General features: G+C 39.8%; 1 protein-coding gene across 3 annotated transcripts in view; it reads left to right on the top strand.

Moving 5' to 3' along the window:
* Positions 1-1,065: 1,065 nt before the first annotated feature.
* NPEPPS (aminopeptidase puromycin sensitive) overlaps positions 1,066-21,094 on the top strand; it is an 85,181-nt gene continuing 65,152 nt past the window's right edge. Inside the window, exons 1-2 of one of the 3 annotated variants that reach the window (XM_032871414.1) lie at positions 1,066-1,125; positions 15,465-15,549. In XM_032871414.1, coding sequence (XP_032727305.1) covers positions 15,492-15,549 — 58 coding nt within the window. In that variant the 5' untranslated portion in view covers positions 1,066-1,125; positions 15,465-15,491. Of the gene's footprint in view, positions 1,126-5,669; positions 6,006-15,462; positions 15,550-18,122; positions 18,244-21,094 lie in introns of those variants that run through there. The other 2 variants (XM_032871413.1, XM_032871415.1) reach the window with 2 other exon arrangements.

Below are 21,094 nucleotides of genomic sequence, written 5' to 3'. Positions count from 1 at the left end.
ACCGCCAACAGAGGGCTTGGGTTTAGTCATGTAGCTGTCAGTCATTTGGGATTGGTAACTAATCCTGGAGTAGTGCTTGGGGAAAAGGAAGTAGAAGTAGGGGAGGGGGGGTGGGCGGAGCTAGGAAAGAGGTAAGGTAGGTGGAAATGTATGACTTTTTCAACTTCCTGATGGAAAGATACCAAGAGAAATAGAACTCTTTCTGACTCTGAGGACCTTTTTTTTTCTTTTTGGCCACATTTGGATGGACATAATGTCCTATTGCTACCGACACTTATTTGTATCGTTGACCCTTGAACAACACAGGTTTGAACTGTGTGGGTACACTTATACATGGATTTTTTTTTCCCAATAAATACAGTACTGTAAGTGTATTTCCTCTTCCTTATGGTTTTCTTAACATTTCCTTTTCTCTAGCTTTAGTGTAAAACTGTAGTATGTAATATAGACAACAGGCAAAATACATGTTGATCGACTTTGGTATCAGTAAGGCTTCCAGTCAATGGTAAGCTATTAGTAGTTAAGTTTGGGGGGAATTGAAAGTTACATGCAGATTTGTAACTCACAGGAGTCTGTGGCTCAGTCCCTGCATTGTTCAAGAGTCAGCTGTATTTGGGGGCGCCTGGGTGGCTCAGTTGGTTGAGCGACTGCCTTCAGCTCGGGGCATGATCCTGGAGTATCAGGATCAAGTCCCACATCGTGCTCCCTGCTCAGCAAGGAGTCTGCTTCTCCTGCTGACCTCTCCTCTCTCATGTTCTCTCTCTCTCTCTCTCAAGTAAATAAATAAAATCTTGAGGAAAAAAAAGAGTCAGCTGTATTTAGATCCATATGCAGACACACACACACACATCACCTTTTATATATAGTATCCGTCAGTATCATATTCACTTTTTTAAAATATAGTATACATTTTAAAACATATGGAATTAATCTGCTTTCCCTTCGTGGAAAACACAGGAGAGGCAGGCAACATTCCGTCTACTCCCCACTTTTCCAACAGTCATTCCAACAGCCATTTTAAGTTACAAAGAGTCAAAGCTGGGATCTCATGGGATCAGCCTCCTATGGATTGCTTTCTAGCTTTCTGTGTCCCTGGTTTTCGGAACCCCCCACTATCATCAGCAGTTAAGACTCACATTAGTGAAATTACAGTTATAATTTCCATGCTTGAAATTGACATCGAAGGCCATAATTTCTACGTCAGGGAGGCTATATATTAACAGCTATGCTTAGTTTTGATCTAATACGGTGGGTTTTGTAATGGTCTCCCAAATTCGTCCACATCTTTCTCTTCCCTTTTCAATGTTCCACAGCCAGGATGTGTTTCCCTCCTCCATGAATATTTTGGCTTTCTGTCCCAATTCCTTTATATTCTCTTTGCTTCAAAACATCTCTTTCAACGATTTACATTTGTTCTACATATCCTTTACTCCAACTCTTTATCTAGCACTCCTGCTATGAAGTCCATTCTGACACTAAGAACATGAAAGCCTTCTTTTAGAAATTCCTGAACCACAGGTCACATAATTTTTTTTGAGGAAAGTGTGCACTATGCACTTAACTGATTTACAAATGGGGAAAGCACAGAAAGGAAATTATAAGATTTGTTCTAGGCCATAGATAAAGTTAGTGGTAAGATTGGGACTGTGTCCTCAGACTCTGAGACTAGTTAGTGCCTAAAACCTTAAAACAAAAGTACCTAAGATTAGAAAGACTTTATTTTTTTAAGATTTCTTTATTTAAGTAATCTCTGTACCCAACGTGGGGCTCCAACTCACAACCCTGAGATCAAGAGTCACATGCTCTACTGATTGAGCCAGCCAGGTGACCCTAGAATGACTTTAATTAGTTTTTACTTTCTTAACTTTTTATTGAAGTATGCGATTTGCATAGGATTTTGAATTTAGATTTTCAAGGGCTTCGTGAAACAGAGAAGCCTAGAAATCTGTTAGAAGTAAGACTAATGACCTTGAGACATTACTCAATCCCCCCCATTCCCTTTTTATTTTATTTTTAAAAGATTTTATTTATTTATTTGCCAGATAGAGATCACAAGTAGGCAGAGAGGCAGGCGGGTGGGGGAGGGGGGAAGCAGTCTCCCTGCTGAGCAGAGATCCCGATGTTGGGCTCGATTCCAGAACCCTGGGATCATGACCGGAGCCGAAGGCAGAGGCTTTAACCTGCTGAGCCACCCAGGTGCCCTCCTTTTTTATTTTAAAGACTTACTTATTTGAGAGAGAGAGAGAACACATGCAGGTGCACATAGGAGAGGGGCAGAGGGAGAGTCTCTCAAGTGGACTCTTAAGCTGACTTGGGGCTCGATCTCATGATCCTGAGATCATGACCTGAGCCAGTCCTTAAAGGACTGTGCCATCCAGTGGGGGTGCACACTGCACCCCCACCCCCACCTCCTTTTGAAGCATCATGGAGGGAAATGAATTTCCAAGAAACCTGGGTTTTTCATTTCAGTTATTCCAGAAAAGACTGCCTGGAGCATATCTGATCGCTAGCCAGTCTTCTTTTTGAGAACTGTACCTACAACCTTCCGTTCCCCAATCCAAATCTATAGGTAGTAGGTCTGAGTCCATTCCTGACTTGCTGCATTGGAAAGTCCTGGGTCATGGGACTAGGGATAGGGCCAAGTAAGTTCCTTTTTTCCTCAGCAGGGGGACATCTACTGCTGTTATGAAGTCTATGGCCTTTGTGATTGTTATTTGCTTTTTTTTTTTTTTTAAGTAGGCTCCTTGACCAATGCAGGGTTTGAACTCACAATCCTGAGATTGAGAGTTGCATGCTCTACTGACTGAATCAGGCAGCTGCCTCTAGGTCTTCTTTTTGTTTTTTAAACCATTTCTGGGATTTTATTAAAAAAAAAAAAAAAGGTTACCCCTAGTCTTATGTTCACATAATTTCTCTGTGGGACACATACCTTGTACATAAAGAAAAGGCTGCAGACTGGGTAAAATATTTTCTTGGTCAATGGGTTAGCTGGGTCAATAACTGAGATGTACTTGGATCAGGGCTCTGTTCCGACAGTTATAAAGGAATTAGAAGTACGTCTTAAAAAGAAATCCATAAAAAACAAATTAAAAGTATAATTACAGGGGGGGCACCCGGGTGGCTCAGTCGGTTAAGTGTCTCCCTCCAGCTCAGGTCATGATCCCAGGGTCCTGGGATCATGCCCCATATGGGGCTCCCAGCAGGGAGCCAGCTTTTCCTTCTCCTTCTGCCTTCTACTTCCCCAGCTTGTGCTTTCTCTCTCTGTCAAACGAATAAATAAAATCTTTTTTTTTTTAAAAAGTATAATTACAGAACAAGTACAAATAAATCAGCCAAAACCAGTACTTGGGAACCGACAGGAAAGGATTGGAGTTGAGTAGAGTTAGTCAATGAGGACTTTCTGGAAAAGGTGAGTTTTGAAGGAAGGGGATAAGGAGGATATCCAAGAGGATAAGGAGGTCTTTCCAGCAATAATGCATGACAACAGTAGAGAAGAGAAAATGAGCAAACTGTAAGGGCCAAATGGCGAACAGGTTAGCTTTCTAAGACAGGACAATCTATGTTAAAGGGTAAAAAAAAAAAGTCTAAGGACAGTTTACGGAGTGCCTTAAATGGTTATAAATCAAATACGCTTTAACAGACAAGACGGAGCCTTATGGGTGCTTGTATAATGAGAATAACTCTGTAAGAAGCCGAGATACAGATGGACTGGAATAAAACAAAACTGAGAGAGGGGCGCCTGGGTGGCTCAGTGGGTTAAGCCGCTGCCTTCGGCTCAGGTCACGATCTCAGGTCATGATCTCAGGGTCCTGGGATCGAGCCCCGCATCGGGCTCTCTGCTCAGCAGGAGCTTGCTTCCTCCTCTCTCTCTGCCTGCCTCTCTGCCTGCTTGTGATCTCTCTCTGTCAAATAAATAAATAAAATCTTAAAAAAAAAAAACCTGAGAGAAAAATAGGGAAGCTGCTGCAAAATTTTTCAGGAGAGGGGAAAAAAAAAAAAGGCTGGGTCCTGATGCCAGCTCTGCCATTTATTAGCTGTATGATCCTGGGCAAGTCACTGAATCTATGTGTGCTTGTTTTCTCATCTGTAAAATGGGAATAATGGTGTATGCCTAAAAGAGCTGTTGAGAGGATTAAATGAATTAAAATATGAAAAGTGTCTAGTAAGCACTCAATACATTATTATTCAAATATTAATTTGATTGACATATTATTAAAATTCTTATTTCTATGACCTAAAAGTGGTCTGCATGTAACAAAAGCCTCCATCTCACATCTTAGTTTGAAAGGATTGCCGTTGTTCAGTGTGTCCTAAAGAGGTATGCAGGATTCAGAGGACTAGAAGGGAGGCCCAGTGTCCAAGACAACAGCCACTGGTCTCACATGGCAACTGAGCACCAGAAATGTGGCTAGTCAGAATTGAGATGTGCTATGAATGTAAAATACACACTGGAATACCAAAAAAAAAAAAAAATACACACTGGATTTCAGAGCCTTGGTACAGAAAAAAAATCTCATTTTTCATTTGATTGCACGTTGAAATGATACTTTGGATATGTTACATTAAATATGATGTATCAATTTCACTTGTTTCCTTTTTTTATGTTGTACTAGAAAATTTAAAGTTACTTGGTTGGCTTGATTATGTTTCTGTTGTACAGTGCTGGTCCAGTATATCATTCAGCATTGAGTTTTGGAAATTCAAAGGTTCTACATGAGAAGGTCTATAAAGGAATATGGGGATTATGGATAAATCTCTTGCCCTTGACACTTTAAGAAATATAAATATGTAGTACATATTTATATATAATTAGAACACATTTATGTTAAAATGTATATAACCCCAACTCGTGAGTTATCTACAGCACTGACGGAAGGAACCACAGCTAGTTTAAAGAGGCCATAATTGGTAAAGGTCTTTTAGTTCAAAAAAACAGAAATAAAGATGTAACGGGAAAAAGGTGAAGCATACCTTATTTTGAACATTAAATTATGGAAACAAAAATCTTCCTAACTTCTGAAATCACTACCTCAAAGGTTCAGATCGCACTGGTTTAAGAAACCTGGATTATTAAGGGTTTTCTGACAAATCTTTTCATAACCATCTCCTGAAGTTGCTACTTAAAATAGGAATAATTACTGCCAAAGAGCCTCCAGTCAGGGCTTTCTGCTGATCTGGAGGTAAAAGTCCAATGTGGGATTTCGCTCTGAATTGATATTTTAACATTTTACCCTGACTCGTACCGGCCAGTTGCACAAGCTTCAACTTCAAAATACTGCTGGGGGTTGGAGGGGGTCCTCACACGCCTTCCCTCTGCTTCTCAAACCCTTCTGGGGTCCTTCCCGCCCGCCAGGAGTCGGCACTCCCCAGTGGCGCTGACAGGTGCAGCGCCGCGAGCCGCCTCCCGCCCCCAGCACGCGCCCGCGACCCCGCACCCTCTCCCCAAGCGGGCCGCGCCCTCACCGCTCCGCCCCCAATCCCGGCGCGCGCGCGCACACCGGCGGGGCGCGCCCGGCCGGCGGGGCCGCGCACGCAGCTGCCGCCGCCACCGCCTCCTTCCCTCCCTGCAGGCCCTCCTCCCCTGCCCTCCCCTCCGCCCCCTTCCCCGTAGGCAGCCAGCCCGCCCGCACAGCCTCCCTCCCGGCCCCGAGCGCTCCGGCTGGGTCTCTCCCCCGCCCCCGCCCCCCTACCCCCCCAGGCTCCCGGGTCGCTCTCCTCAGGCGGTCGCCCGCACTCGGTGGATGTGGCTGGCAGCCGCCGCCCCCTCCCTCGCTCGCCGCCTGCTCTTCCTCGGCCCTCCGCCTCCTCCCCTCCTCCTTCTCCTCCTCAGCCGCTCTTCTCGCCGCCGCCGCCGCCGCCTCCACAGCCTGGGCCTCGCCGCGATGCCGGAGAAGAGGCCCTTCGAGCGGCTGCCTGCCGATGTCTCCCCCATCAACTACAGCCTTTGCCTCAAGCCTGACTTGCTGGACTTCACCTTCGAGGGCAAGCTGGAGGCCGCCGCCCAGGTACGGCGACCCTCGGGCGCCGGGGGCGAGCTTCGGGGCAAGCAGTTAGGCCGCGGGCTGGGCGAGGGCGGGCGGGCCGGCCGGCCTGGACGCTGCAGGCCTGGGGTTGGCGAGGCCGGCTCGGGGACAGGCGCGCCCCTCTGGGGCTGCCGCGGGGCGCCCGGGCCGATGTGCTCTGTCCTGCTGGGCTGGGGCCCGGGCCGCGCTGCGGGGAGCAGCGAGGGAGCTGGCGGGCCCTGCCCGAGGGCCCCCCCATCCCCGCAGCCGCAGCGAGCACACCTGTGCGGGGCTTCCCCTCCCCGACCACCCGGCCCTTCCGGGCTTGGTAGTGTTCTGGGCGAGGCTGGAGGCTGTAGGAGGAGGCCAGAGGGGTCATCGGAGTCCACGCTCTTGTCTCAGCCTCCTGACTCAGTTCTTTTCTCTGGTTCTCCCTACGCCCCACGGAGGACACATTGGAAGGGGGCGGTCATCTGGGACTCCGGCCGCCGCGCGTTAGCGAGGAGGGGAGATTCTAGAAGGGGGGAGAGGGTGAGAAGGAGAATGCTAATCCCAGGCAGCCTTGCTGAGTTCTCCCCGCCTGCTCCGGCCCAGGGGCTGGGTTTCCAAGATGATCCGCCCCCTCCCCCTTCCCCTCAAGTGACAGTGCAGCAGTGACTTTGTTCTCTCCTAACCTCTAGAGAAGCTGAAGGAGGACCCCATCTCTGCTTTTCCTCCCCTCTTCCTAGCTTTGCTGCCTGTGAAGCAGGTGGATTTATTGTTACAGCGATGGTTGCTTAGCAGTACTCTTCTCTGAAAGAAGCTGCTAGTTTTAGCATACCACTGTTGAAAATATTCCATTACTCTTCATTGCAGTTTTTGGTGAATCATGCTCCCCCCCCCAACGTTATCTGAAGTATTGTTTGATTTCGGAGACTATTAGTACTGATGCCCTACAAAGGTCCCAAACAATAGACATTTGTGACATACCTTGTTATATGATGTATTATGTGAAGTCTGATGAAAAATGGGAACTATTTAGTAGTTATTTTTCAAGAGAAGAGTGGTAAATATATTGTGTCTTTTTCTACTGTAGTCAGAGAGGAAAAACCAGTAGGCCTCAACCTTAAAGACAGGGTGGATAGAGCAGTAAAATGAAAGAAACGTATAGTGTTGGAATGAATTGAAAGTTTGAAGTTGTCTTTGAAAGCTGAGTACTCAGATTGAAATTATGTCTGAAAGTGTAGAATTAAAAAGTATACTGTCATATATGGAGTGCTTGTGTGAAAACAGGAGGGCCCTAGGGTCCGGCTGCATCACAAGGCAAAACTTACTTACCCCTTGGAAAGTCAAGTGATTTAAAAATTTCCCATTAAGAATGTGAATCAGAATGAGTGTATCTTCAGTCTAAATTAGGATTTGAGAGGGTTATTTCGTAGACTGTTTGTTTAAGCCAAGTGACTAGAGTGTTTGATATATATTGGCAGGGGGCAGATGGGAGGGATTGTGAACAGTAGTGTGTCTTGTGACTTGGCAAACCTTGGGGAAGAAGGACCTGTGATGAATGAGTTCGCATTATGTGAAAAGACTAAGATGTGAAAAAAAATAATTTATTTATTTACCTCATTAGCTGGTGTTACCGGTTCATAATTTTGAGAAATATCTATTTAGGGAAAAATTGCAGGAAAAAAAATTGTCAATAAAGATTTTTAAGTGATTATTAGGAAGTGACGGTTTTATTTAAGTGTTAGGACAGAGCAAGAGGCAATGACATGCTTCTCCTTCCTCCTTTTCTCCTTGTTTTTCCAAAGTGATGAGAAATATGTGGAAGGCTGCTTCGGGCCATTGAGGGAGCACATGGTAATGTACTAGACATGAACAGGGAATTGTTAATTTGGTGTAAGGAAATAAATCTTTTTTAGTAACAGGAGCTTTTCAAAGCAGTTGTTTCCAGAAATTCTTTTCAGGCTAGAGGGCAACACAAATGAAAGATGGTAGTAGAGTGAATTCTAACAGGTTTTATTAAAGAATGATTGCACTTTTTAATTGTACACATTGCCACCTTTGGAAGAATAAAGGAATTCAGGTTGGTGAAAAGTTAACATTACTAAAAAAGCATATATTCATATTTTTGAGATCCATGATTTGGAGCAGTAAGTCTAAACTGTGGCATTATAAGGTATCTTATTGTGGAAATCTAAAAATGTGGACAGGATTGTATCTCTAGAAATCTAGATTTATAACTGGTATTGGGTCAGTTTCCTAACAGTTGGAATCATATTACACAAAGTATACAAATTGCTTGGTTGCTTGAGTTGCAAAATTTTATGATAAGCCCAGAGTATTTGTACAGGTTACATATTAGAAACTTAGTGGATTTTTAACCTGGTCTGGGGTGTGGACTCCTGGGGAAGGTGAAGAAATTAGTCAGTGTGCACTGACTTTATAAGTAGTTGTCTTTTACATAAGTGTGTGTGGTCTAGGTCAGCAGGTTTTGCAAAAGTGCTACCATGGGCCTAGAGAAATGGGGCATTGCCACCCCTCCTGTGCACTCCCCCCTTTACATCAGGATATTTGAGAGCAATGGATTTTTGTAGCTATTTTGAATTCTGATACTCTTGCTTTGTGGATAATTAGTTAAAAAATAGATAAGGTTTATGTAAGTGGCTACAATGCCTTGTTATGAGTGCATTGTGGTTTATACAGTAATTGGACTTTCTCTTATGGAAATATTTAGCCTGAGCCAAAGAAATTAACTTCATCCTTCAAGGCCAGAAGTCAGGATATAGTAGACAATCCCTGGCCTTTGCCAACAAAATATTCATGTTGGTGATGACTAAATTGGCACTTAGAGGAGAGTTACAGATATAGTAGTTTGTTTGGCAGGCTAAAACTTGGCACCTAAATGGATGTTATTGTCAATCCTGTGTTATGGAATTTTCTGCCCAAATTTTGCATATTTTCTTTCTGTTTTTATTTATTTATTTATTTTTTAAGATTTATTTGTTTATTGGAGAGTGGGTAGTGTAAGTGTGCAGGGTTAGAGGGAGTGAGAGAGAGAAACTTGAGCAGATTCTGCACTGAACGTGGAGCCCCACATGGGATCGATCTCCTGACCCCAAGATCATGACTTGAACGGAAATCAAGAACCCATGCTTAACTGACTGAGCCACCTAGGCACCCCTTGAGTATTTTCTATGCAGTCATTTTGGTTGTTTTTTTATTACTTAAAGAAGTGGTAAAATTAATAATTTGTGCCACATTTTGCTAGATCACTACATGGTCTTGAGAAATTAAATTTGAAAGATTGATGATAAATTGAACTTGTTTAGATCTTCTATTGTTTCTTGAAATGTATGTATGATGAAACACCTCAATATAAGAAGCTTTTATATGTTAAGCTTTATCTACTATCATCTGGCAATGAATTTTCCAGTGAATTTTCCAGATAAATGAATCTTACCCTTTGAGGCACTTAGACTTTAAAAAATATTTACTGATTTGGATGGAAATATTCCAAAAATGTATTATTTTTTTAAACTCTAGTTCCTTACAATCGAGTCTTGTTTCTTTTCTTCTTTTTAAAAATACTGGACATCATTCTGGATATCTGTCATTGATACCTATAACCACAGATTACCCCAAACTGGGCACTATAATTTGTTAGTTTCATATTTGTTTGTTTTTCTTACTGTTGGGTGATTACTTCTTGCTGCTTATTGTGCTTTGTTGCTGCCTATTGTGCAATTTATTCCCTCTTCTGTCTTACTGAGCTTGATCTGAAGAGGTCTAAGTAACCAGAAAAAAGCTTGTGTGGCCTTAAAAAGAAATTTCTAAGTGTGGGTTTGACGGACTCTCTTCTGAGTGAAGGGAATGAGCTTTATTGTATGGACTTTGTATCATCTATTCTGGCTTTTAAACAGGCTCTTTTTTCTTTTTCTTTTTTTAACTTCCTGGTTCTGGATAATTGATATTGTCCATCAATACAGTCTGGACAAATGTGATCTTGAGTAGTAAATTATGAAGCTTCTCTGAACTTTGCTACATAAATGAGCCTGTTCTTATTGTAAAGTAGATCTTATTCTAATCTGTATGTGAGTCAGTGGCAAAGGACTGAGTCTTTTGATAGCTCTCTTGTTAACTGAGATTAATTCTCCAGATCTTAGAGATACAGTTTTGAACATCATTTAAGTATGTAGCTCATAGTTTATTTGGCCACTTGTAATCACTTTAAAAATTTACTTTAAATTAGGAAATACTTTAGAAATACAGAAAAGTAACCCACCACACAGATTTAGCATATATTAAAGTTTTCCCCCATTTGCTTCAGACTGCGCCTGATGTTTTTTGGGAAATAAAATGTCACAGATACCACTGAAGTCCATTTCCATCTCTTCCTACCCCCACTCCCAGAGGTAACTTCTCTGTAGGTAGGTGAGTATTATGCCTATATATGTAGTTTTACTGTGTATGTAAGTAGCCATAAGCAATAAACAGCAATGTTCTGTATGTTTAACATTTTTACATTTGGGGTGCTACATTTGACTTTCTGCATCTTGCTCTTTTCAGTGTCTCTTTTGTTAGAAAACTTGGCTCAGTTTGTGTTTACTAATTAATTGCTCCTTATTGTCTCTAGAAATTACAGCCCTATTCCACAAAGACAATGATTATTTCAAAATTTTAACGATGAAGTTGCTTGTAAGGCAAAGTGACTCAGGCTTCAGACTGGTGTTTGGAGTTGTCACACTGGAGATTTCCTTTTACTAAAATCTGAGGGCTTTGGTAATCACAGAAAAGCTTCTTGGGTCTTATAGTACCTGTAAGATGTATTTCTGAGTGATCATAATAAAGACTCATTCAGGGGAAAAAAAAAAATCTCACATTGCTGCCTTCCTAACTCATAGGAAACTTCCATTGTAAAATTGTTACCAGCGGTCAAGCTGCCTCTTCAATAGAGCCATTACTTGGTGTTTGGTTGAGTTGCAGTGCAGTCTGTACGGGCTCTGAGAGGACTTAACCCTGGGTTTGAAACAAGGAAAGGAAACACTGTGTTCCATTCTTTAGTAGCATCAAATGGAGATGTTGAAAGTGAGCTTGTTATCTACAAGATATATATATGCCTACTTTAACATTTTGCTTCTATTTTAAGCTTGCAAACTGTGAAGATCTTAATGCTGAAATTCCTTTGAATTATTACCTGTATTTTTGGTAGTGGAAAGTATCCCTAATGGTGATGTTAGATGTGAGAATTCATGTACTGAATCATCAGGTCAGTGCTATTGTGGGGAAAACATAAAAAAGAGCAGTGTTACAGTGTGGCACTGAAGTACTTAAATCTATGTAGGTATTTAAAATCTGTACATGTATGCTGACCTCCGAAGTACTATATAATGTAGCACAAAGCTTTGAAATTTTCCTGTCATTCTGATAGACACTTTATAAACTGTTAGGTGAATGCTGTTAGATGATATTTGGAGGAACATCTTTATGATTACAGCACATTTAATCTTGGTCTCTGTGTATGCCTTTTTTTTTTTTTTTTAAGTAAACTCTGTGCCCAGTGTGGGGCTTGAACTCACAACCCTGAGATCAAGAGTTGCATGCTTTACCGCCTGAGGTAGCCACATGCCCCTCTGTGTGTGTGTCTTAATAACAATATCTATTAACTGATTACTGTGAATCAGGTACTAAGTACTAAAACAAACACTTTCTATCCTGTTTAAAGGACATGGTTAAGATGAGGCAGAGTATACAGTGAGATTTTTAAAAATTTGAGTAGCGTTCTATTACTAAGATAAGTATTTTTATTCCTTTGGTTCTTCCCTCCCACCCTTCCAGAAATGGCAGCGTCTTGGAAAAAAAAAATTATTAGCTATTCAACAAGCAGCTTAACTCAGTAGTATAAACAGGTGGGTTTCCCCTAAATACAGGAGGAATTAGAATGTACTTGTAAATGGATGTTGTAGACTGTGCCTTTCCAAAGTATGCAAACTCTTTCCCTCAGAATGTTAAGTAGTAGTGAGGTGAATGTCAATTGGCGTATGTAGTGTTGTACAGCTCTCTTGACATTGGCAGATTAACTGCTTAAATTCCCTGTAGATGTTGTTGGATGAAAATATGCTCGCCTCAATAGAGATGAAGATGTGTAACTAAACTGCTGTTATTATCCTGTTGGCATAAACTTCAAACTCTGGAAGGTTTTTATTCATTTTTACTTTTTGGAGATACCTCCCTGCAGCCCACCCCAGCCTCATTAAGTGCTTCATTTCTCTGTGTTGCTGAATTTTTTAAAAGTGAATTTATAAATAGGCACAGGGATCTTTTTTGCTTTATTTGTTCAAATGCAGTGCTATAAATGGCCAGTTGGGACAGAAAGGTTTTGTTACTATTTAGGAATGTTCTTGATGAAATAAACGGTGTGAAGGAATATTACCACTTACAAAAATTATTTGTTTATTTATATATTTAAAGATTAGTTTAATTTATTTTTTAATTAAAGATTTTATTTTTAAGTAATCTCTGTATGTAACATGGGGCTGGAACTCACAACCCCAAGATCAAGAGTTGCATGCTCTATGGACTGAGCCAGCCAGGTGCTCCTGCCACTTAAAAAAAAATTTTTTTAAGTTCATTGAATTACATTTTTGTTTAGAAACAGAAAGATTTATGAAAAAGGATTTTTTTTTTTTTTTTAAACTAAGCTCTACACCCAGTGTGGGGCTTGAACTCATATCCCCAAAATCAAGAGTCTCATGCTCTACCAACTGACCTAGCAAGTCTCTGAAAAGGATTGTTTTTTAATGAGCCAAAATAGTTTCACATTATATGTTAGCAATTTTTACAGGCTTACTAATATGTATCTGTAACTTAGGTAATTTTAGTTTGAGATTAATCGTGTTTATTTATTGGTTATTAATAAAATGATTACTCTTTGGTATAGCTTTTTCATATAGACATTATATTACTCTTGTGTCCTTACCTGGTTCTGTGTTCTGTTAGTGATCTCGAGGCAGTATTGACCTACTGTGGGTTTTGTTTGGACTGCACAGTGTTCTTGCAAATTTTGTGTTAGTTGCCATCAGTTACAATTTGGGAGATCGTACATGAAATCTGAAATTTGTGGCTTTTTTTTTTTTTTTTTTTAAATATCTTTCTGTCCAGTGTGGGGCTCGACTCAGACCCAGAGATCAAGAGTTGCACATGCCCTACCAAAAGAGCCAAGTAGGAACCCCTGTGGGGTTTGTTTTTGTTTTTTTGTAGTTGGAAGATCTGTCAATATGGAGTTTGCTTTTCAATATAGCAGTAATTGGTTAGCTCCAAGAAATGACTACTTCCCCTTCCTTTATCCATAGCCTTCACCTGGCCTACTCTACTCACCTGCTTGGCTGGCCTCTGTAGACATTTGTTTGTGATTTAGGGCATCTGTACTTTTGTTATTTTATTTTTAGATTTTATTTATTTATTTGAGAGGGAAAGAGGGTGTGTCTGCCCGTGAGCAGGGAGGGACTGAGGGGGAGGGAGAGGCTGAAGGGGATAGAAAAACTATTTTCTTCAAAACTGCCACATTCAGATCTAGAAAGATCTGAAGCGCACTCCACCTTGAGTAGGGGAGCCCCATGTAGGGCTCCATCTCACAACCATGAGAGCATGACCTGAACTGAAACCAATGAAACCAATAACCGAATGAGCCACCCAGGAGCCCCAGATTTTTGTTATTTTAAATTCAGACCATTCAAATGAATGGTCTGAAAATGAATCTGAGGTTCTGTTTAAATGCAGCAAGTATATAAAATCAAGTCTACAACCAAATAGAAAAGTGGGCAAGGGTTATAAATGAACAATTTGCAGAGAAAAAGCAATGGCTAAAAAAAAAAGGGGGGGAGAAAGAAACTAAGTAGAGAAGATGCTTACTTAACCAGTGCTACTATTAATCAGGAAAATTCTAATTAAAGCAATGGTGGAATAGAATTTAATACCCATCAGATTGTCAAAGATATTTTAAGTTTTTTAGAGGATGATGAACATGGTATTTCCTTTTTTTTTTTTTTAAAGATTTTATTTATTTATTTGACAGAGATCACAAGTAGGCAGAGAGGCAGGCGAGAGAGAGAGGGAAGCAGACTCCCCGCCGGGCAGAGAGCCCAATGCAGGGCTTGATCCCAGGACCCTGAGATCATGACCTGAGTCTGAGGCAGGGGCTTAACCCACTGAGCCACCCAGGCACCCTGAACATGGTATTTCTTCACTCTTTGCTCATGGGAGTGTTAATTGAAACTACTCTAGAGCATAATTGGGATATTCTTGGTAAAGAAAAATATGCATAAGAAAACATGGACCAAGATATTTGTTACAGTACTATTTTAAAAAACAAAAAAAGTGGAAACAATCTAACTTCCTTTAGGAAGGAAATGGATAAATAACTGGTTTATTTTTATAATGGAATACTATATAGGAGTTAAAATTAATGAATTAGATCTATATCTGTCTACATTTACCCATCTCAGAAACAATGTTAAATGAAAAAAGCAGGTGCAAAGGTATTTGTATAAAACTAAAAACATTGCTTACTGATCTTTATATATGTAGCAGAAGTACTGTATATACATGATAAAGAGCTACATTAGCCTTAGGAGGTGGTTATCTCCATGTAATGAGGAAGCGAGGATGGAGCTTTCATTATATCTATATTTTATTGGGGGGGATCTGAAGTAAGTAAGACAAAATCTTAAAAAGTTTATTTAATCTTGGTGGTGAGTCATTAGTGTCTGTTATATCCAAAATGTTACTTTGATAAGAGAAAAAAATTTAAAGAGTGTCTTATGAAGTTTTTTTTTTTTTTAAAGATTTTATTTATTTAATTGACAGATAGGTAGAACACAAGTAGGCAGAGAGGCAGGCAGAGGGAGAGGGAGAAACAGGCTCTCCGCTGAGCAGGGAACCCGATGTGGGACTCGATCCCAGAACCTTGGGATCATGACCTGAGCTGAAGGCAGCCGCTTAACCAACTGAGCCACCCAGGCGCCCCTCTTACGAAGTTTTGACATGATTTATGATACCACTTTTCTTCCTCTATCCTTAAAGAAGGTCTTATGATGGGTTTGATGTGTAGGTTGAAATACATAATTAATTGCAACATACAAGAAATGTTTCCTAATTAATTTTTAATTTGGAAAGTTTTAATTGTTTTAAATAAAAGCTTAAGTAGGAAAAAATGCTTTTATTTAGCTCATTGGTCAGATGCTTAAAGTCTAAAATACTTAAGTGTTTATGGTTGCTTTTAATATAATTCGGAAAACGTGAATTGCCTTAGATTACTTAAAACTACTAATTTATTTTTACCATTGAGGTATAAATACTCAGTCTAGGTTTTAGTGATGTCTGGGCTTAAAAAAATGCCCTGTGCCATACATTAGGCCAAGATGAAGATGTACATGTTATTAATCTTGGCTATTCTGACACCGCTGGTTTTTCTTTTCCCCTTAGGTGAGGCAGGCAACCAATCAGATTGTGATGAATTGTGCTGATATTGACATTATTACAGCTTCATATGCACCAGAGGGAGATGAAGGTAAGAGCTGTTTTCCATTTAATTTGCTGTCTCTCTGTGTGTGTCATGTATGTGTGGTGGCATATACATTTTCAGATTAAAGTAGCAGTGTTTGTTACTTTAGAAATAGGAAATATTTTTAGATGTTCGTGGGAAATATTTTAATAATCTGTACTATGAGATAAAGGAGATGCCACATTCTAATTCTACTTCAAACATTAACATATTTTGTAACCCTAGGCAGATTACATTTCCATAAATGTAAAATGAATATAATACCATGCATATAAAGCTAAAGAGTTATTTTTTTTAATTAATTTATTTATTTTAGAGAGAGAGAGAGAGAGAGAGAGAGAGCTTGAGTGGGAGGGGCAGAGAGAATCCCAAGTATACTCTGCACTGACCGTGGAGCCCGACTCAGGGCTTGATCCCACGACCCTGAGGTCACAACCTGAGCTGAAACCAAGAGTCACTCGCCCAACTGACCACACCACCAAGGCACCCAAAACTGAAGAGATATTTTTAAAATAAGTGCTTTGAACATGAAAGACTGGTTTATCAAGGTGGCTTAGTTCATATGTGGTTTTCTTAAAGATTTTTTTTTTCCCTCTTGAATAGTAGATTGAAATTGGAATAATGAATTTTATTCACAATTGAGAGAAAAATATTTGTCCTGCGGGATGGAATGTGGAGGTTAGAAGCTAGATGACCAAGTTAGTTACAAAGTAAGAAAATGTTAAAAGGAAATATATAGAATGCCTGGGAACTCAATTAGCATCTTCAAAATGAGAACTATTTTAGACCTTGTAATTGTAACAATGAATTAAATTGAGTAGTCTGTTTTGGCCTGAAATCTTATTCCCACATAAGCTCCATTTTAAAAAGTTGTCATGTTTGGCATGAAGTCACAAGTGTATTAATACTGGAACTGAAGTGCTTTTTACTTTTGACAGAATGATCTTTTGGTTAGTCTTCACTACTATGAGACTTCTGTTAGAAAATTTTTGGTTTGCTATCAGGGTGCCTGGCTGGCTCAGCTAGTAGAGCATGCAGCTCTTGATCTCAGGGTTGTGAGTTCAAGCCCCACTTGGCATGTAGAGCTTACTTTAAAAAAAAAAAAAAAGGAAAGAAAAGAAAAAATCTTTTCATTTGATATCAAATAAGTTAAGAATTTGGCCTTTTAGTTCACATTTTTTATTGCTCTTACCCCTCTCCTTTACACTGAAAAGAAGCATACAAGTAATATTTTAAGGCCGAGCTGTATTTATTTCATGAATTTTTCTTAAATTATCTTGTCCATAGAATCACCCCCCCCCAAAAAAAAAGTAGCAGTTGAGCAGAGTATTGCCAAGAAGTACTTATTGTTCGATTGTTTGTAAATGAGATCAAATTGCTGTGATTTTAAGCTAGAGGAACAGATCCTTCAAATGGACTTCGGATGAGTGCCAACATTAAAAAATTGTTTGGGTAAATGAGAGAGGGGTTATTTAATTTCTTTATCTGTGAAGAAAAATGTAAGCATTTTAGCCAAGCGTATCAAGGCAAGCTTGCTCTGTTGTAGGTAGAGAACATTTAAATTTGATGTAGTTTTAAAATGGTGCCACTATAGATAGGAAGAGATTGTAAAATATACTCACACCCTCCAGTTGGCATGGTTTCAGCTCAGGTTTGTTTTTATCTTCCTCTACTAAAATGCCAGGGAAGAATTCAGAGAACTCAAATGCTTTGAGTATGCATAACTGAATGGTGCCAAGCTCCTAATAGTTAGAATAGCAGTGTTTGTGTTCTAAGAGGGTCAGAAGAGAAAAGAAAGCTTGTAGAAGTGAAGGGGATTTGGAGAGAGATTCAGATAAAACATTACTCTTTCTTAGGTACATAAAATATTTTCTTCAAAACTAGCTAAAGGGTATTTTTCAACTCATTTCTCCTACAGCAATGGGAAAAACCTAGAGTCATGTGTAAGCTCGTCTAATTTGAGAGTATAAGAGAATGGGAAATTGTATTAATGTGGCATTTTAAGGTTTCAGTCAGAAACAGTTTGGCCTTCCAGATACATACACAGTGTAATTTTATCCTTGGGCATAGTAGCATTTCTTGATTTTTACTGTATGGAAGAGTACAACATGTTGTTCTTTAGAAATTAGTAGTTGCAAATTTGATTACCAGCTCCTTCCAGGGTGGTATGGTTTGACAGGGGAATAACTGAGTCAATAGGAAAGGTACCATTTTTTAACTCGGCTGATCTCCTTTAGTACAGTACCTATTAATAGTTATGATTGCCTTCTGTAAGACCGAGTTACATATGTGTAGCCACTAAATCTTGGTACTTTACAGTAAAATCAGAAAGTCGTTCGAAGGCATGAAATTGTTGCTTCTTTGTGTAAATTTTTAATTGATGAAAAAGAAGCTGTCTTGTGGTTTGTGCAGTGACCCAGAAAGACCTATTGGCGTGTGTCTCTTTAAACTAAGGCACTGCCTTTTCAACAAAAATAACTTATTTTAAAACCTAATTGAGATCTTTGTAATATTTAAAAAATGAGAACTCAGTAAGAAAAACGGCTGAAAACTGTTTTTTTACTGTTCTGCACTTCAAGGGTTGGTGAAATCACTAGCACTTAAGCCCCAGTGCAAGGAGTGCACCTCCCTACACAGTGAGTGCAGGGGTTAGTATTGTCACCAGCTTCCGCAGGAGTGCCTGAACTCAGGTCCTGACAGGTAACGAGACTTTTAATTTATCATTAATAGATGGCTTGGGCATAACCACACGGACATTGATCACTTGAAAGTTTTGTATTAACTTTTCCCTTAGTATACTCTCTTAGGTATGTTTGTAGCATTAGCTGTGTAAGGAAGAAATTTTCCCTGTTCCATTCAAAGTTCTGATTCTAGCCTCAGATCCACCAGCATCACTCTGCCTTATCCATGCAAGGCATGTAAATCTTAACACGTTTCTTCTTGAAGCAGAGGTACATTTTTCAGTGTGCAGATGAGTGCATGTATGTGTTTAATGAGAGGATGAAGCAGCTAGTCAGAAATACTGCCAAATAGTAACAATTTTGAGCAAAACTATTAACTTGAGAAAAAGGAATCGTTCTCACACTCAATCAGAGGCCTTTATCATGAGCTTCAGTAGGCCTTTATAAGCCCATCAGTGATCTATATTCTGTCTTCATGCAGTTAAGTGTAGATTAGGAATAGCAATAAACCACCATCTCTTTGCAAGAGTTGTTTTTGTCATCATTCTGAAAATACATGCATGACTAATTAAGTGCTAGCTCTGAAATGTGGAAAATTGAAAGAGAAGAGGAAATACCCGTTTCTGATACAAATGTATTGGAATATGATGCAGAATTTCATAAGGAAATTTTAAATGAAAGGAATCAAAGTATAAGTTTAGTAATACAAAAACAATATAGGGTAGGGGGCCTCAAACCAAAGTTATGGTTGGGATTAAGGAAATTACAAACACGAGTGAATTGGACTGGATGTAGCAAAGCGAGAATGTTGGGACAGAGGCCAGACCAAAGAAAGTATTAAAGAATACTTAAATGTATTCAGATTTTAAAGAACTTTTCAGGCCAACATTTTTTTGGGCTATAGTGACATCTGTTGAATTTGCAACCTACCAGGGAACTGTGTGTTATGCATATTTTTTATCACTTGGACATGAAGATAGGACTTGAGCATAGCTGTCTCGTTAAAAAGAGCAAAAAGCCCGGGGCGCCTGGGTGGCTCAGTGGGTTAAGCCGCTGCCTTCGGCTCGGGTCATGATCTCAGGATCCTGGGATCGAGCCCCGCATTGGGCTCTCTGCTCAGCGGGGAGCCTGCTTCCTCCTCTCTCTCTGTCTGCCTCTCTGCCTGCTTGTGATCTCTCTCTGTCAGATAAATAAATAAAATCTTAAAAAAAAAAAAAAGAGCAAAAAGCCTTTTGAGAGTTTTCTAGATTCTTAATTGAAACTGGCATATAATATGCTATATTACTATTTAATATATTTAGCAGATTATTTTAGTTTGCTGTACATGTTCCAGTATATCCTTTTAAAAATTCAGAATACCTCTTTTCAGGAAGCTTTTAAAGTTTTTTGGGCACTACAGTGGCCTTATTTCTGAGCTCTTGTTTTTATTTTGCCTCCACTTTATTTACAAGTTCTGAGTATATTGAGTTTTGGGGATTTCAAACATAAAGTCTATTATGTGCTATTGTTCTTCGTGTTAATGCATGAGCTAACCACTACTCCGGGCTATATTGAGGAACCAGGTGTTTTCCCAGGTCTTTGGTAACTTTCAGGGCATTCTGTTTTCTGAGTTAAATGGTGATTTTAGGGGCACCTGGGTGGCTCAGTTGGTTAAGTGTCTGCCTTCGGCTCAAGTTATAATCCCAGGATATTGGGATTGAGCCCCATGTCAGGTTCCTTGCTCAGCGGGAGCCTGCTTCCCCCTCTGCCTACTCCCCCTGCTGTGTGCACTCTCTCTCTCCCTCTCTCAGTCAAATAAATAAGACTCTTTTTAAAAAATGCTGATTCTATTTTTCCTACTAATAAACTTTATTTTTCAGAGCAGTTTGGAGTAAAAAGTACAGAGATTTCCTCCGTATTCCTTGTCCCACCCACCCTTCTCTTCCCTCATTATCAATATCCTGAACCAAAGTGGTACAATTGTTACAGTCAGTGAAACTTACCTTGGCACCTCATTAACAAAGTCCATAGTTTACATTAGGGTTCACGCTTGGTGTTATACATGCTGTGGGTTTTGTTTTGTTTGTTTTTTATTTTATTTATTTATTTGACAGAGAGGTTCAGTGAGAGAGGGAACACAAGCAGGGATTGTGGGAGAGAGAGAAGCAGGCTCCCTGCTGAGCAGTGAGCCTGATGCGGGGCTGGATGCCAGGACCCTGGGATCAGGACCTGAGTTGAAGGCAGACGCTTAATGACTGAGCCACACAGACACCCCTGCATATAAAGTTTAGAATCAGTTTTTCAGTATCCATGAAATAACTTTCTGGGATTTTTATTGGGATTGGGATTGAATCTATAGATCAAGTTGGGAGGAACTGATGTCTTGACAATATGGAATCTTAACCCATGAACATGGATTATCTCTCCATTTATTTAGTTCTTTAATATCTATTATGAGAATTTAGTAGTTTTTCTCCTGGATCTTACATATATTTTGTTAGATTTATACCTAAGTATTTTGTTTTTGAGTATGATAATGTAAATGATAAAGAGTTTTCAATTTCAAATACCACTTATTCATTGCTGGTATGTAGAAAAGTGATTGATTTATATATATTTATCTTATATCCTGCAACCTTATTATAATTGCTCATTAGTTCCAGGAGTTTTTTTGCTGATTCCTTTGAATTTTCTACATGACCACATCTTCTGTGAACAAGGACAGTTTTATTTCTACTATCCCAATATGTATACCTTTTATTTCCTTTTCTCATCTTATTACATTAGCTAGGACTTTTCAGTACAATGTTGAAAAGCAGTGGTGAGACATCTTTGCTTTGTTCCTCATCTTAGCTGAAAAGCTTGGACTTTCTCACCATGAAATATGATGT

The sequence above is a fragment of the Lontra canadensis genome, unplaced genomic scaffold, assembly GCF_010015895.1.
Source record: "Lontra canadensis isolate GAN:19392208 unplaced genomic scaffold, GSC_riverotter_1.0 scaffold43, whole genome shotgun sequence".
Taxonomy (NCBI): Eukaryota; Metazoa; Chordata; class Mammalia; order Carnivora; family Mustelidae; genus Lontra; species Lontra canadensis.
Note: the sequence above shows the minus strand (reverse complement) of the source record. Positions and strands in the feature narration are given on the sequence as shown.